General features: G+C 41.1%; 1 protein-coding gene and 1 long non-coding RNA gene across 2 annotated transcripts; both read left to right on the top strand.

Annotated features, from left to right (window-relative positions):
• The first annotated feature begins 2,908 nt into the window (after positions 1-2,908).
• LOC134086986 (carboxylesterase 5A-like) lies at positions 2,909-6,918 on the top strand. The gene is given in 8 exon segments (XM_062540184.1): positions 2,909-2,977; positions 2,979-3,005; positions 3,149-3,282; positions 3,502-3,655; positions 3,949-4,053; positions 5,570-5,711; positions 5,811-5,960; positions 6,908-6,918. Coding segments are annotated over 8 exon segments (792 nt in total).
• Positions 6,919-9,283: 2,365 nt separating this feature from the next.
• On the top strand, positions 9,284-11,385 carry LOC134088203 (uncharacterized). Its single transcript, XR_009939920.1, has 3 exons — positions 9,284-9,672; positions 10,337-10,569; positions 11,086-11,385. It is a non-coding gene; the product is annotated as an uncharacterized LOC134088203 (long non-coding RNA).
• The last annotated feature ends 1,947 nt before the right edge of the window (positions 11,386-13,332 follow it).

The following is a 13,332-nucleotide window of genomic DNA, read 5'->3' as shown; positions in this document are numbered from 1 at the left end:
GTTTGGAATGGAGACTTTAGAGAGAATACTGACCTTCAATTTCAATCTGTAAAGTTGTTGTTGGGCACTGAACTTAACCAAACCCCTTAACCTTTATCATATACTGTAATTCCTCATCTTTCACATGAAAGTCTGTAGGCCTATAGTAAACATTATAGGGCAGCCATGCATCTCAGGAAGACAACCACATTTGCTGCCAAGGTTGAGTGTGCCTAGAACAACGTAGGACAGAAAAGGCTGTTAATGACTGTGTGTATATACAGCGCCCTCCACAATTATTGGCACCCCTGGTTAAGATGCGTTAAAAGCCTTAAAATAAATACATTTTTTATTGTAGAAGCATACTCTCACACTGAAAATTGTAGAAAAATGTAACCTTCAACTCAAGAGAATTTTAAGGTGGGAAAAAAATCCCTGACTGAGAAATAATTATTCTTCATAAAATCACCTGTTCCACAATTATTGGCACCCCTAACAATTCCTAGGAAATAAATGTAATTAAAGTATTTCTGTCATTTCTGTCATTTCTACAGTAGTTTACAGTAGTTTACAAAGTCAATCAGAGTATGTAGGAACATTTAATTAGTAATTCTTAACATCCTGTTTCCCTCGGCTATAAATATGACGTGACACAGAGGCCATTTCTCTTCAACATGGGAAAAACAAAGGAACACACTGTTCAAGTAAGGCAGATGTGTGTCGACCTTCACAAGTAAGGCAATGGCAATAAGAAAATAGCCACTCGCACACCTGCCCATATCTATGGTTAGAGGAATCGTTAAGAAGTTTAAAACAACTGGAACAGTGGTAAACAAGCCTGGAAGAGGACTCAAGTTTATTTTGCCACCACGCACAGTGAGGAGGATGGTAAGAGAAATAAAAAAAATCTCCAAAACTCACTGTTACAGAATTGCATCAAATGGTTGCATCTTGGGGTCACAAAGTCTCCAAAACAACCATCAGGCGCTATCTACATGCCAACAAGTTGTTTGGGAGGCATGCAGGGAAAAAAACCTTTCTCACTCAAAATCATAAGCACAAACGTCTGGAGCGGTACTGGGCCTTCAACTGGGACCGTGTGCTTTGGTCAGATGAGACAAAGTTAGAGCTTTTTGGCAACAAACACTCTAAGTGGGTCTGGCGTAACAAAAAGATGAGTATGCAGAACAGCACCTCATGCCCACTGTGAAGTATGGGGGAGGATCGGTGATGCTGTGGGCCTGTTTCTCTTCCAAAGGGCCTGGGAACCTTGTTAGGGTGCATGGCATCATGAATGCTTTGAAATACCAGGACATTTTAAAACAAAATCTAGTGGCCATTGCCCGAAAGCTGAAGATGGGTCGTCACTGGGTCTTTCAGCAAGATAATGACCCTAAGCATATGACCAAGTCTACACAGAAATGGTTCACCAGACACCGTATCAAGCTCCTACCATGGCCATATCAGTTCCCAGACCTCAACCCCATTGAAAACCTGTGGGGTGAGTTGAAGAGGAGAGTGCAGAGGAGAGAACCCAGGTCGTTGGATGATTTGGAGATTTTGTGCAAAGAGGAATGGTCGAAGATCCCTCTTTCTGTTTTCTCTAATCTTGTGAGACATTATAAGACAAGATTAGGTGCTGTTTTATTAGCAAAAGGGGGTTGTACAAAGCAAAAGGGTGGGTTTTGAACATTCTAACACAAGATTCTATTCCGCAACAATTCAACGTTCTAAAATTCTATGTAGAATTCTAAGAACCCAGGTATTCTTTAGAATGTTAATTTTCCAACATTCCAAACACACCGGTGTGACGGTACACTCTTAAGGGTTAACATCAGGGGTGCCAATAATTGTGGCACACATGATTTGATGTAAAATAATTATTTCTTAATGTGGGATTTGTTTCCTTCTAAATAAATGCACTTGTATTAAAGGTTGGATTTTACACTTTTTTTCATTGCGGTCCTATATTATTTGGAAAAAAAATGAATTTATTAGAAGCTAAAGAACACATCTTAACCAGGGGTGTCAATAATTATGGAGGGCGCTGTAAGACTGTGATTGGTCAACTCGCCCTGCTGTGTGTTGAGCCACGGCTGCTTCAAGCAACCTGTGGATAACGTCATACTAGTTTGCTAACATAAGCTTTGCAAATAAACTCAGACATATTTTGGTTAAAATGACAGGGTTATCCGATTGTAAACTGTCTGTCAGTAACGCTTTGAAATCAACTCTTCGTATCGCCACCAAGCGCAGCAGTAGGAGTTCAACATTCTGGCTACCGTTGCGGTGATAAGCCACGCAAACAAAACTTTGAGGTTTACGCCGCCGATGCAACTGCACTGTATCGATGCAAAACCCTACTCACCAGCACATTAGTGAGGGTGTCGTATCATGCATCCAGTGTAAAGAAACCAGTCGCTTTCAAAACAAAAGCAACGATGTTGATTTGCGTGCATTATCTCTACTTTGCCCAGGTCTGCTTTAGGGGCTCCGTATGTGATGTCCACAAAGTGTCACATGTGTATGTTTTCCTATAGTCTTTCTTAACCTCCTTTTTGAATGGTAGTATGTGCTAATGCGGCTAAGCCATTTCTCTATATTGACACATATAAACACATTTTGCAACTGCATCTTGGTTTCATTCAATAAACAGAAGTGAAATATTGGAAGTTGTACTGACAAGTGACTCCTTTATGGGAAAATATTTTTTTTAAAAATGAAAAGAGAGAGAGTGGTGTCATGCTGTTTTGCAAGTAGCCAAGGGGGGCTTATAAAGAAAGTAAAATAATTATTTGAACGCTCACATTCCAAAATGTACTCAGTTGATCATTAGGCAGAAGTACAGTAGGCCTACACTAGTACTACACTCTCACCTTCTTACAGGTGTCCTCAGCCTTTAGCGTTTGTCACCCACATAGCCAAAGTCATGGCAAACAAGTTTGCCCTGCCTGGGGTGTCAGAGGACTGCTTATACCTCAACGTGTACACTCCTACTATACCGCTGCACTGGACAAAAGCTGCCAGTAAGACCACAGATGCTAATTTAACATTTAATATGGACCCTCAAGAGCACATGAAGTACAACTTTGCATACCCTATAATGGAACATATCCTTTGTAAAGCCAATCTTTGCTCTTTGTTTGTTGTGTTGTGTTCTGATGCTCAGGTCATGGTGTGGATGCATGGAGGTGCTCTGTATTTGGGAGGAGCTGCCCAGTTTGATGGCTCTGTGCTGGCAGCTTATCAAGATGTTGTCGTGGTGATCATTCAGTATCGCCTTGGGATTTTGGGCTTCTTTAGGTATATTGGAAATTATTTTTGGTATTGGTTGCGTTCACATCTCACTTCGGGTTTAAACGTCGCTGATTGTTTATATTTTTAATTAAACATTTGGGAGCTACTCCGGTGTGTGAACATTCTCTCTTTTGTTTTACATGTGAAATGACTGCCAGACTTTTAAGAGAGTGTGGTCCCCACGTTAGATTACAAAGCTCCGTTTTCTGTTTCTCTTCTGTGAAGCACTGGGGACTCAAATGCTCAGGGCAACTGGGGCTTCCTGGACCAGATAGCTGCTCTCCAGTGGGTGCAGGAGAACATCGAGAGCTTTGGAGGAGACCCCAACTCTGTTACCATCGCTGGACAGTCAGCTGGAGGCATCAGTGCAGCTATGCTAGTAAGTAAAAACTCTTCTTGCCAGTGAGTAAAACACACAAAGAGCAGTTTTTTTGCGGCATCACCCAGCAATTTTAGAATACTCAAGCCTAAGTAGATGACATGTGTTCTGCTGATACCCTGTGTGCGACAACTTGGTTCTTGGTGAATACAAATGTCTAAACCTATGTTAACTACATTTGTCATTGTACCTCACAAAATAATGAACATGAACATGGAGGTCTTTGATCAATAAAAATGGAGGAGAATTAAAATAAGCTTATACAACTTTCTTAAACTCTCTTTCTCTAACAGCTCCTGTCTCCCCTGGCAAAAGGATTGTTCCACAGAGCGATCATTCAGAGTGGAGGATCAACATTGGAGAGTTTCTCTACCAGAACCCCCATGGTTTTTGCTGAGGTTAGAATTGAGGGTCTAGAGACTACAGGGTATCAAAGCAAATTGTCAGGGAGGTTGTTGTAGTTACAGTATGTTGTTCTGTTTTTTGTACTTTTTCTGTCGTGGTGTGTTTTTATGATACGTGCTTAAGGGAAGCATGTATCATAATGAATGGCATTTACATTGTTGTATTCAGAGCTCATCGCCTCATTCCATTCCTTATTTTCTTATATTTCTTATATTTCCTTATATAATGACTGATGCACAATACATTATTTACTTGCCAAAACAATTTGAAAAAAACTTCACTCAATGGGACTTTTAGCGAAGCAGCTGATGATGTGACTTGTTATTTGAAGATGGTGGCGACTGCAACAGGATGCACCCTCAACTCAACTGAGCTCCTTGTGCAATGCATTAGGGAGAAGCCAGGAACTCATCACCGCTACCGTTACGGTAAGCTCCATCTGACAAAGACGTGACAAACAACATCAAATTCAATCAATTAAGCCTACTATGCCCATAAAGGTGACAAAATATTTTAGATTTAATGTATTTGTTTTCTATTATTAATTATGTTTCATGTTTTCTCTGAGAAGACAATTCTGGGGTGCAACTGTTGATGGCAAGTTTTTGACAGCATTTCCAGAGGACATTTTAAAGGAGAAAGACTTCCAGAAAGTTCCAGTAATTGTCGCTGTGACCAACCATGAGTTTGGATGGCTGCTGCCGTTTGTAAGGATCTCTGTCATATTGACCTCACCCCGGTACATCTAACATGTATGCAACAGTATGCAAAGGTTCTTGTGAGAACATTTCAGATAAATGAGATCTGTGTGCCCCAAACAGGGCTTTGTAACAGATGGATGGGAGAAAGGTATGGATAGAGCCGCCGTGATGAACGAATTATCCATCTGCCGCCTACCGCGGTGAGTCTCGTCTTGTTGAGCATGAGTGCTATGCCCTCAGGCTGTCTACATTTCATTTGTGTGGAGGTCTGGATCTGAATTGTCTGCTTTGTGCGTCACTTCATTCGGGCAACAACTTGAGAACTCTCAGCCTTTGAGAAACTCTGAACAGCATCTACCCAACTACTCTCTCTCTTCACATTTTTTTTTATTTTTTTTATCTCAGACAGAATTTCACGAGGGTCACTACTGCTCAGGTCTAAGCAATTCCTTTTCTCCCCTCTTTTCGAGAGCAGCATTTTTACTGCCTGTTCCTTACAGAACGGATGCAGTTATTGTTTTCTGTCTCGAAATATTCCCCTGGATATTTCATCTTTCCTCTATTCATAGTTCTGTTATACTTTTGTTTTCCTCTTAAACTCCACAATCCTAACTTTTGGACACATGTGAAACGCCTCCCTCTCATGGTCAAAAAGAAATCTACAACCAATTCATGATGATGACAAGACAACTCTGATGAATTAAAAATATTCAGACTGCTACATCATATGGAGGCGTTAACAACACTTGTCAAACTAAATGAATGAATGAATGAAGTTCATGTGCTGTTGATGCTGCTTTGTTTTCAGCCCGTGGAGGCCACAGAGCTTGTGGTGGATGAATACTTTAAGGACGCACACACACCACAGGAGATGCGAGATCAATTCACTGAAATAGTGGGGGACTACTGGATGGTGGTTCCAGTGATTAAAGAGGCTAGATATTACCAGGGTAGACACAATTTGCATAGCACCCCGTCACCACTTTAAAGGTTTACCCCTTATCGGTCATCCAAAATCGCTAACAAAATCCTGTTTCTCTCTGTAACAGATGCGGGGGCATCAGTGTACATGTATGAGTTTCAGCACCGGCCCGAGGCCTACAAGTACACCAGACCCAGCTTTGTGAGGGCCGACCACTCGGACGAGATCATGTTCATCTTTGGCGCTTGCTTCTGGCATGGACACATCAAAGTCACAGGTGCGCGCACACACACACACACACACACACACACACACACACACACACACACACACCTTCCCACAGCTCATTTGTAAACACCAGAGTGGGTGGTGAGGTTTCTCGCTGTCTGCACTCTGCACGTATTTGTCTGGTCCTTGTACCCCTTAGGCTTTGGCTTGCCACATTCAAAAATAATAGGAACAATAATAATAATGGTAATAATGATAGTAATGATAATAATAATATGCTTCATTTATATATTGCCTTTCTCAAAGTCACTTAACAAAAAGTCAACACAAATAGAGCACACACAGAGCAAAACAACACAAAAACAAACAAGAAAAAACAACTCATGACTTTAATTTCTTTCACAAGTAAGATTCATCACAGATAGTTTATCTCCATTCTTATCAGAATGCTGAAGTCGGTGATACATTAAGGATGCATGCACAGTGGCTCATTCCACTTGCAACTTTCCACAACTTGAAATGATTTTCTTTGTGGTATTCACTAGCTTCGTCACTGCTTTGGAGTGTGTTGCGCATGGAAAAAGAAGTTGGTTCGGCATGCGCGACACATCCCTTTTTTTAATGCTGACACACACAGTCCTCCTTCCATCAACAACACAAGCGTTTGCGTTCATAGACAGACTTATCGAAGTCTTACATGGAAAATTGAATAATGCATTCTGTACTTCCCAACACTGCCTATTATATCCCATTTGGTACGCTTAAAGGTCTCATCTCATAGTTTTTTCGTTAATTTTGCGGTGATCTGTAGTATTAATGAATGCCCTGAGAGCCGGTTTTAGACTAAAAAATGCTTTGCTGGGTCTGTTTCATGCTGTTTTAGCTTAATGCGGGAGGTGGGAGGGGACGAACGACAGGATTTCGCCTCTCAACATGAATATGCATGCTAATCTACTCGCCTCTGATTGGCTAAGAGCACTGTGACGCTACCTCCAGTTCGTCACTGAGGATTCTACTGCTCCTATTTACATTGCGAGAGTAGCAGCCTGCTAGCAGCTAGTCGAGAATCGAAGCTCTTCTATGGCACAACATGTCAGTTTATGATCCTGAATCCGAGGAAGAAGTAGCGGTAGCACAAGAACCGCTTCCTGATAGTAGTAGGATGGTAATGTTTTCATGTCAACTTAAATTTCTTCTAAAAGTGGACGTTTGTGGCGATCGTCATCATGCTTTCAAGTTATAATAAACAGTTGGAAACGTTCTGAAACATAGACTTGTTTCTTTACACTGTTAGTCCGTGAGCCAGAGGGGTTGGTCGTTACCGAAAAAGTGGCAAAGGCTACCATACCTTTTCTGAAAGCCTGGAATCTCAGCTTTTCAATGATGTATGATGGCCATCTGACAAAAGTAGCTGTTTTGAGTTATGATGCATAATGTAAACTAAGGTTGAAGAAATAATGCGTATAAATCAAGCAGAACACTGAAATATTTTATTTTGTTATGTTTGGTATCATTTTAAAGGGGAGACTCTGAGCTTTCATTTAAATCCTTTTGTGAACATTTTGGATAAGTACAGCCAACCCTGGAGCTCTTCAAACCTTTAATCACACACATTTTCCTGCCATTTCCCTGCCATCTTTTGTCTTTTAATCCTGTGGCACCTGGGAGCATCAGAGAAACAAAATCCAAACACTGAAATACTGGCATGACCCTAAGGATTCAGAAAATGTATCATTTACCCATATTATCTGATTTGGTTGTGCGAGGCCTGCCTGCCTGCGGTGGTGATGGAGAAGGCATTAGCGCGGGATAGTAGCTTAGAGCAGGGGTTCCCAAACTTTCCCATGACAAGGCCCCCCAAATACCACTAGATTGTGGCCAAGGCCCCCCTTTTGCATGATGTCGTATTGAACCCATCAACGATACGGCAAATGTAGAAATAAGTTAATAGGCCTATATAGGTGAAAATCTATTTATTTTATAGGTTTTGCACTATTTAGGGATGCAATGGTTTTACACGTTTAACGGTATTTTAAAAAAATATGTGTTCATATGTTTAAAAAGCACTGATAGGCATACACAAGCTGAAATAGTTTTTTAAAAAGTGTGACAGTGTTTATTACATTACAAAAATATATAGGCAAAACCTTATTGCCTTAAGCGGGATACAGATCATGCACAGCAGTCTCTGTTCGACCCTCCACACACACAGAAAATGGCTTGTCTGGTTTCTATTTCATATTTTGAATTCATAAACTTTATATATTTTGTTAACATTATAGTATTTTGAGATCTGCATAATTACTTATAGCTAAAAATATTCAGTAATTTGAGTACTTCACATTGATTGCACTTGTCTTTAATGATATCACAGGGGTGGTGTGTAGGTCTAATTGAGTGCCTGTCACTTTAAAAAGTACGTGAACGTAATTAGGTTTCATTCTGTTTTTGGAAAGTAGTCACGCATAGTTCAAGGATATATCTGTTTTCATTACATAAAATGAATGTTCAAAAACGAACCAGGTAAAGAAAATATTTCTGGTGTCATAGGAAAGATAAGTGTCTTGCAATGTTAAAATCTATGATTTAGGAGTAGCATGGTATTGTGTGTTGTCCCGTTCACTTTTTCCTTGGTCATGTTTAATTGGCTGGGTGCTTCTATCATGACTTTGAGTTTGGTATCTGTTTTATGTATCCAATGAGTGACAACCAGTGCTCAAAATAAAACGTTACGGTATTCTCCTGATAACATTAGTAGAATGGATTTAATATGAATGTACATATGTACATAAAAAGACGCCGAGTCCCGAGTATATATATGACAGCCACAGTGCACGTTTGCGGTGAAAATGTTCCGCCTTTTTGAAAGGTGTAGCCTAAATCCGAATCGTGGTTAAATCCATCAAATTAGACAACAGAAGGGTACCAATTTTGCTTCATAGTAGCCTGACAGGCCTATATCAAAAGCAGGCTCAGATGACGCTGGACGCAATTTAACACATGGTTTCCAGACCGTGGTTATCAACCGCAATAATAATTATAGGGTTTGAAATGAACACGGTAATTGTTAACGTCAACATTTTTATCATGGTTTACCTTTACACTGTAATCGTTACAACCCTAAAAGGTATACAACACATTATTATAATGGTATTTCATATCAATACATACAATAATTGAAATATTTTATGATTTTTTTTTTTTTTTTGCTTGTACAATATATTTTCATCCAACTTGCTGCGGCCCCCCTAGCGCCCCCTGGCGGCCCCCCAGGGGGCCACGGCCCCCACTTTGAAAACCACTGGCTTAGAGGTTAGCTTCTCTCTGGGTTGGAAGGTGCTATTAGTGCCCTATATGTGGAGAGTACCGCCAACTGTGTTTGGAATGTTCAGAGCAGTTCTGCCAAGGATTGGTTCAGAGGTGGTCACGTGTTTTATGGACGCCATTTTTACTACCAAAAGTACTTTTGACTAGAATGCTTTCTAATGCTTTCAGATGGCAGTGTTTGAGTATCGTTGGCATTAAGTCTTAATATCTTCACCATACAGCGACCCATTTTCTCACTGGAAACTTTTCTGATAACGTTAACATTATAACGTTTACGTCATAAGCATTTTTAGTGATAAGACTTGTTAAGACATTTGCAGCACGGATTTTGTTTCTAACTACCCGGAGAGATGCCACTTCTGGAGGAGCAGCGAATACATCATACATCGTTCGTCTTAACCTTGTCTAAAAGGAAAACGGTTGGAACAACTCTGGTAAATAATGTTTTTCATCTCATACTGTTATCATTTATGGTCTTAATTTCCTTGCATTTTTGCGTTTTTGAAGCACTAAAGTGGCTATTAAGACAAGCAGCCAGTACGTATGTTGTGTCGTGTATGTTTACTAATAGTGCTACAGCTGCTTAGCAGGTAACATAGCGATCTGTAATCATTGATAAACTTGTTAGTTTTGCATTTTCTTTCTTGTCGAGCAAAATAAGACAACGTCTTGTTTGCCTATTTTAAGAATGTCCTCCTGCTTGACTGAAATAGCTGGTCGGATAATTGCAGTTTGCAAGTTAGCTAGCAGCTAGTCTTTCTATCAACGTTGTTAGAAACTTTACCAGTGGCCTAGGCACAGTATTGTCCAAATAAATCTGTTGAAATACACAGCATAGTTTGAAGATATGGTTTGCTAGCTATCTGTCAAACTTGATAGGTGGTGTGCTAATCACAACATTATTAAGTGGTGTCAATACAGACTTCAGCTCAACACTGGTTTTGTAGGCTATACTTCAATCTGTCAATCTGTCAGCCCTCTAGTGAGTGTGCCATGCTTTATTGAATCATGGTTTAAGGTGATGAATTATGTCTGTATTATAAAACAAAGCAATATAGTAAATATTATGCTTCCTCTTTGTCTTTTTTGTTATTTTAGATGTAGGTAGAGAAGAGTCAGTGGCTGGTGAAGTAAGAGGGATACAGCTGTCTGCTGATTCAAGGTCCCTGCCCCGTCGCCTCAACATCCTCAAGATCCTGTAGGCTACTGCTGCTGCTCCTTGCTTCAGCACCTTTCCCCTGATGCCTGACACCCCTCATCACCAAATCAGCCCAGTCAACATGGACCCAAGTCTCCACCACAGTGTGCACAATACACTATACACAGACAGGGTATGTGATCATCGGTGTCAATATTGCATGCAGACAAATTGAAATTCCTTCCAAAGAACAAGTGCTTTCCTCAGCTGGATCAATTTAAGTCAAGATAAACAACAGCTTCCTTTCTTCATCGTGTTCTACCATTAACATTATTATGTTTATATTTTTGGTTAATTAAGGCACTTAGTTGCAGTTTCTCAGGTACACTTTGCTATGATGTCATTAGTAAAATTATTAGGAGGATGTAGCGTGTGTGGTGTTAAATGGTACTGCCTTGTATTATCCAAGTCTGAGGCTGAGAGAGGAGATTCACGGTCTGCTCCCTTTGTGTCCCATGTTTTGTGGGTGTGTGTGAGAGAGTGTGCGACAGATAAATGAGTGTGGTGTAGAAGCATACACATTTAATGACAACCTGTGCACATTTCAGATTTTTTAGAAGAGCAGTCCTTACTACAGTGGTAGAAATAGTGGTATTTTTTATGTACATCTACCCATTTAATGACAAGAGTTTCATTATTTTACATGCAGGACGAGAACAAAGGTACAATTGGTCTGAGGGGAGGACACCGCAGACAGCTGGTCAACTCCATGTCATCTAATCAGGCCATGTAAAGGACCATGAAGGGATGGACTTGGTGGAGGACAACAATGTGACACCTGAAAAGAGCACATGGAGATCTCTCATCCTCATCCCTCATGCTTATATTGCATTTCATATAGGCCTAGATTCTGATGGTCTTGTAAATGTTTGTTACACAAGTCAGAAATTGTTGTCTTTGATTATTTAATTTGATTATAATAAATGGAAATATATTTTATTGAAAAATATTTTTGAAAACCTAGCAAGTTTGTGTGTTTTAGTATCAGAATGACCTTGTATTGGCCAAGTATATCTACAAGGAATTTGACTGGCATTAGCTGTTGGAACAATTAGACATACAGTAGTATGCAGTCAGAAGATGCATACTAGAGCACCACAATATACATAAGGCACCTACCAATAGATTGAGTCCAAAATGTATTGCAAGAGATGTGCAAGAAGCATGTGATTCTTGTGAAGCAGGTTTTGTGCATAGGGGTAAGTTATTATTTAACGGAAAAGTTTGAGGTCAAACTAATGGTGACCTCCATGTAGTTTTGTAATAATAATAACTTTATATAATAATAGCCTAACTTTATGATAATAATATATTTTTTAAATAACATTTAAAAAAAAATGTTCAATTAAAACTATTTTCTTTTACTGTCCCAGAGTCTATTGAAACAACATACTTATTGATAAAAAATAAAATAAATAGCATATTTTAGTCTTGCCTCATGCACGGTCGAAATACATTATGTCCGAATCTGGAGGTCAGACGTCAAATCTAACAGTGATTCAAAGAGTTGCTGCAACATGTAGGGATCGCTGGCTTAAGTAAGGTAAGATGTTATTCATTGTGCCCTAAACAGGCTTATTTCACCAAAATGAAGCTTTCAGCTTTCTCTTACTGCCTTATTTCAAGGTGTTTCCTCAGACTAATATCTAACTGCTGTAAGAAATTGGATAAACAAAGTTCGCCTCGTAGGCGTTTTCAGAGCTAGCTGGCTCCGACTAGGCAACGTTTATTACTATTTATCTGGTCTTTGCTATTTTTTTCAAAATGTATAATGCAGCGTATTTGCGACAGCATTAACATCTTAATGGATAGTGATGCACATTATAACATTTATAGGCTTGTTTATGACGATGTTAAGCTATTTGTTAGAACATGTCATATTCGCCCTATTGACCATCATTGAGACGAACGTCACTTCCGGTAGTAAAGATGGCGCCCATGATTTGAGTTGGCGATACTCTCCACATATAGGGCACTAGGTGCTATAGGTTTGATTTTTGGCAGGCACCTTCTAGCGGGTCCCGGGAGGCCATGTGATGTTATTTTATTGAGATTGCTGCCCCCTAGTGGTTGTCAGTGGTTATGTAGTGCGGGATAATAGAGGTTAGCTTATCTCTGGGTTGGTAGGTGCTATAGGTTAGATTTTTGGCAGGCACCTTCTAGCGGGTCCCAGGAGGCCATGTGATGTTATTTTATTGATATCGCTGCTTTGACTGTTTCAAAACCTCTGTGTTTGTGTTTAACAGATTGAAATCATGACGATGACGAAAAAGCCGTGTGAATGTCCCCTCTGCGGGAAGGTGTACGGCGCCCTCCGGAACCATCTCGTGAGGGCGCATGCCGTCACCAACCCAGAAGAGCGGAAAGTCCTGCTCCAGATTGGATCAGGCAGGGTGCTGGTCCGAAAGCAGCCCTGCCCTGTCGCCCTGTGCCGGTACGAGAGCTCCCGGTTGGACAAGCACATTTGTGCTGGCCACAGGGAGCTCTCTGGCTCCCGCCGGCGTCGGATGATCTTTGTCACCAAGAACGAGACGGCGCCCCTCCGGGCCACCCATCCCACCCCCACGCCATGGTGTCCACGCTGGATGTGGACATGGGGGAGGAGGCCTTGGAGGAGGCGTACATCGGCCCCGGACCGGAGGAGGGGCAGGAGGGAGAGGTGGCCTCCACCAGCGCCGGCGAGGAGGTGAGGGGGCTGAGAAGAAAGCTGGCCTCCAGGGACGAGGAGGTGAGGCGCCTTCGGTCGAAGCTGGCCAAGGCTTCAAAGACCATCATCCTCCTCAAGAGGACAGTGAAGGCCCTGAAGGGTGGGGTGACATCCCCCAGCTGCAGCAGCAGCAGCGAGGAGGAGCTCGCTGGGGTCGCTGCGCCCTCTGCCACTGACGTCCCGGAGGAG

Source organism: Sardina pilchardus, chromosome 7 (assembly GCF_963854185.1).
Source record: "Sardina pilchardus chromosome 7, fSarPil1.1, whole genome shotgun sequence".
In the NCBI taxonomy this organism is placed as follows: Eukaryota; Metazoa; Chordata; class Actinopteri; order Clupeiformes; family Clupeidae; genus Sardina; species Sardina pilchardus.
Note: the sequence above shows the minus strand (reverse complement) of the source record. Positions and strands in the feature narration are given on the sequence as shown.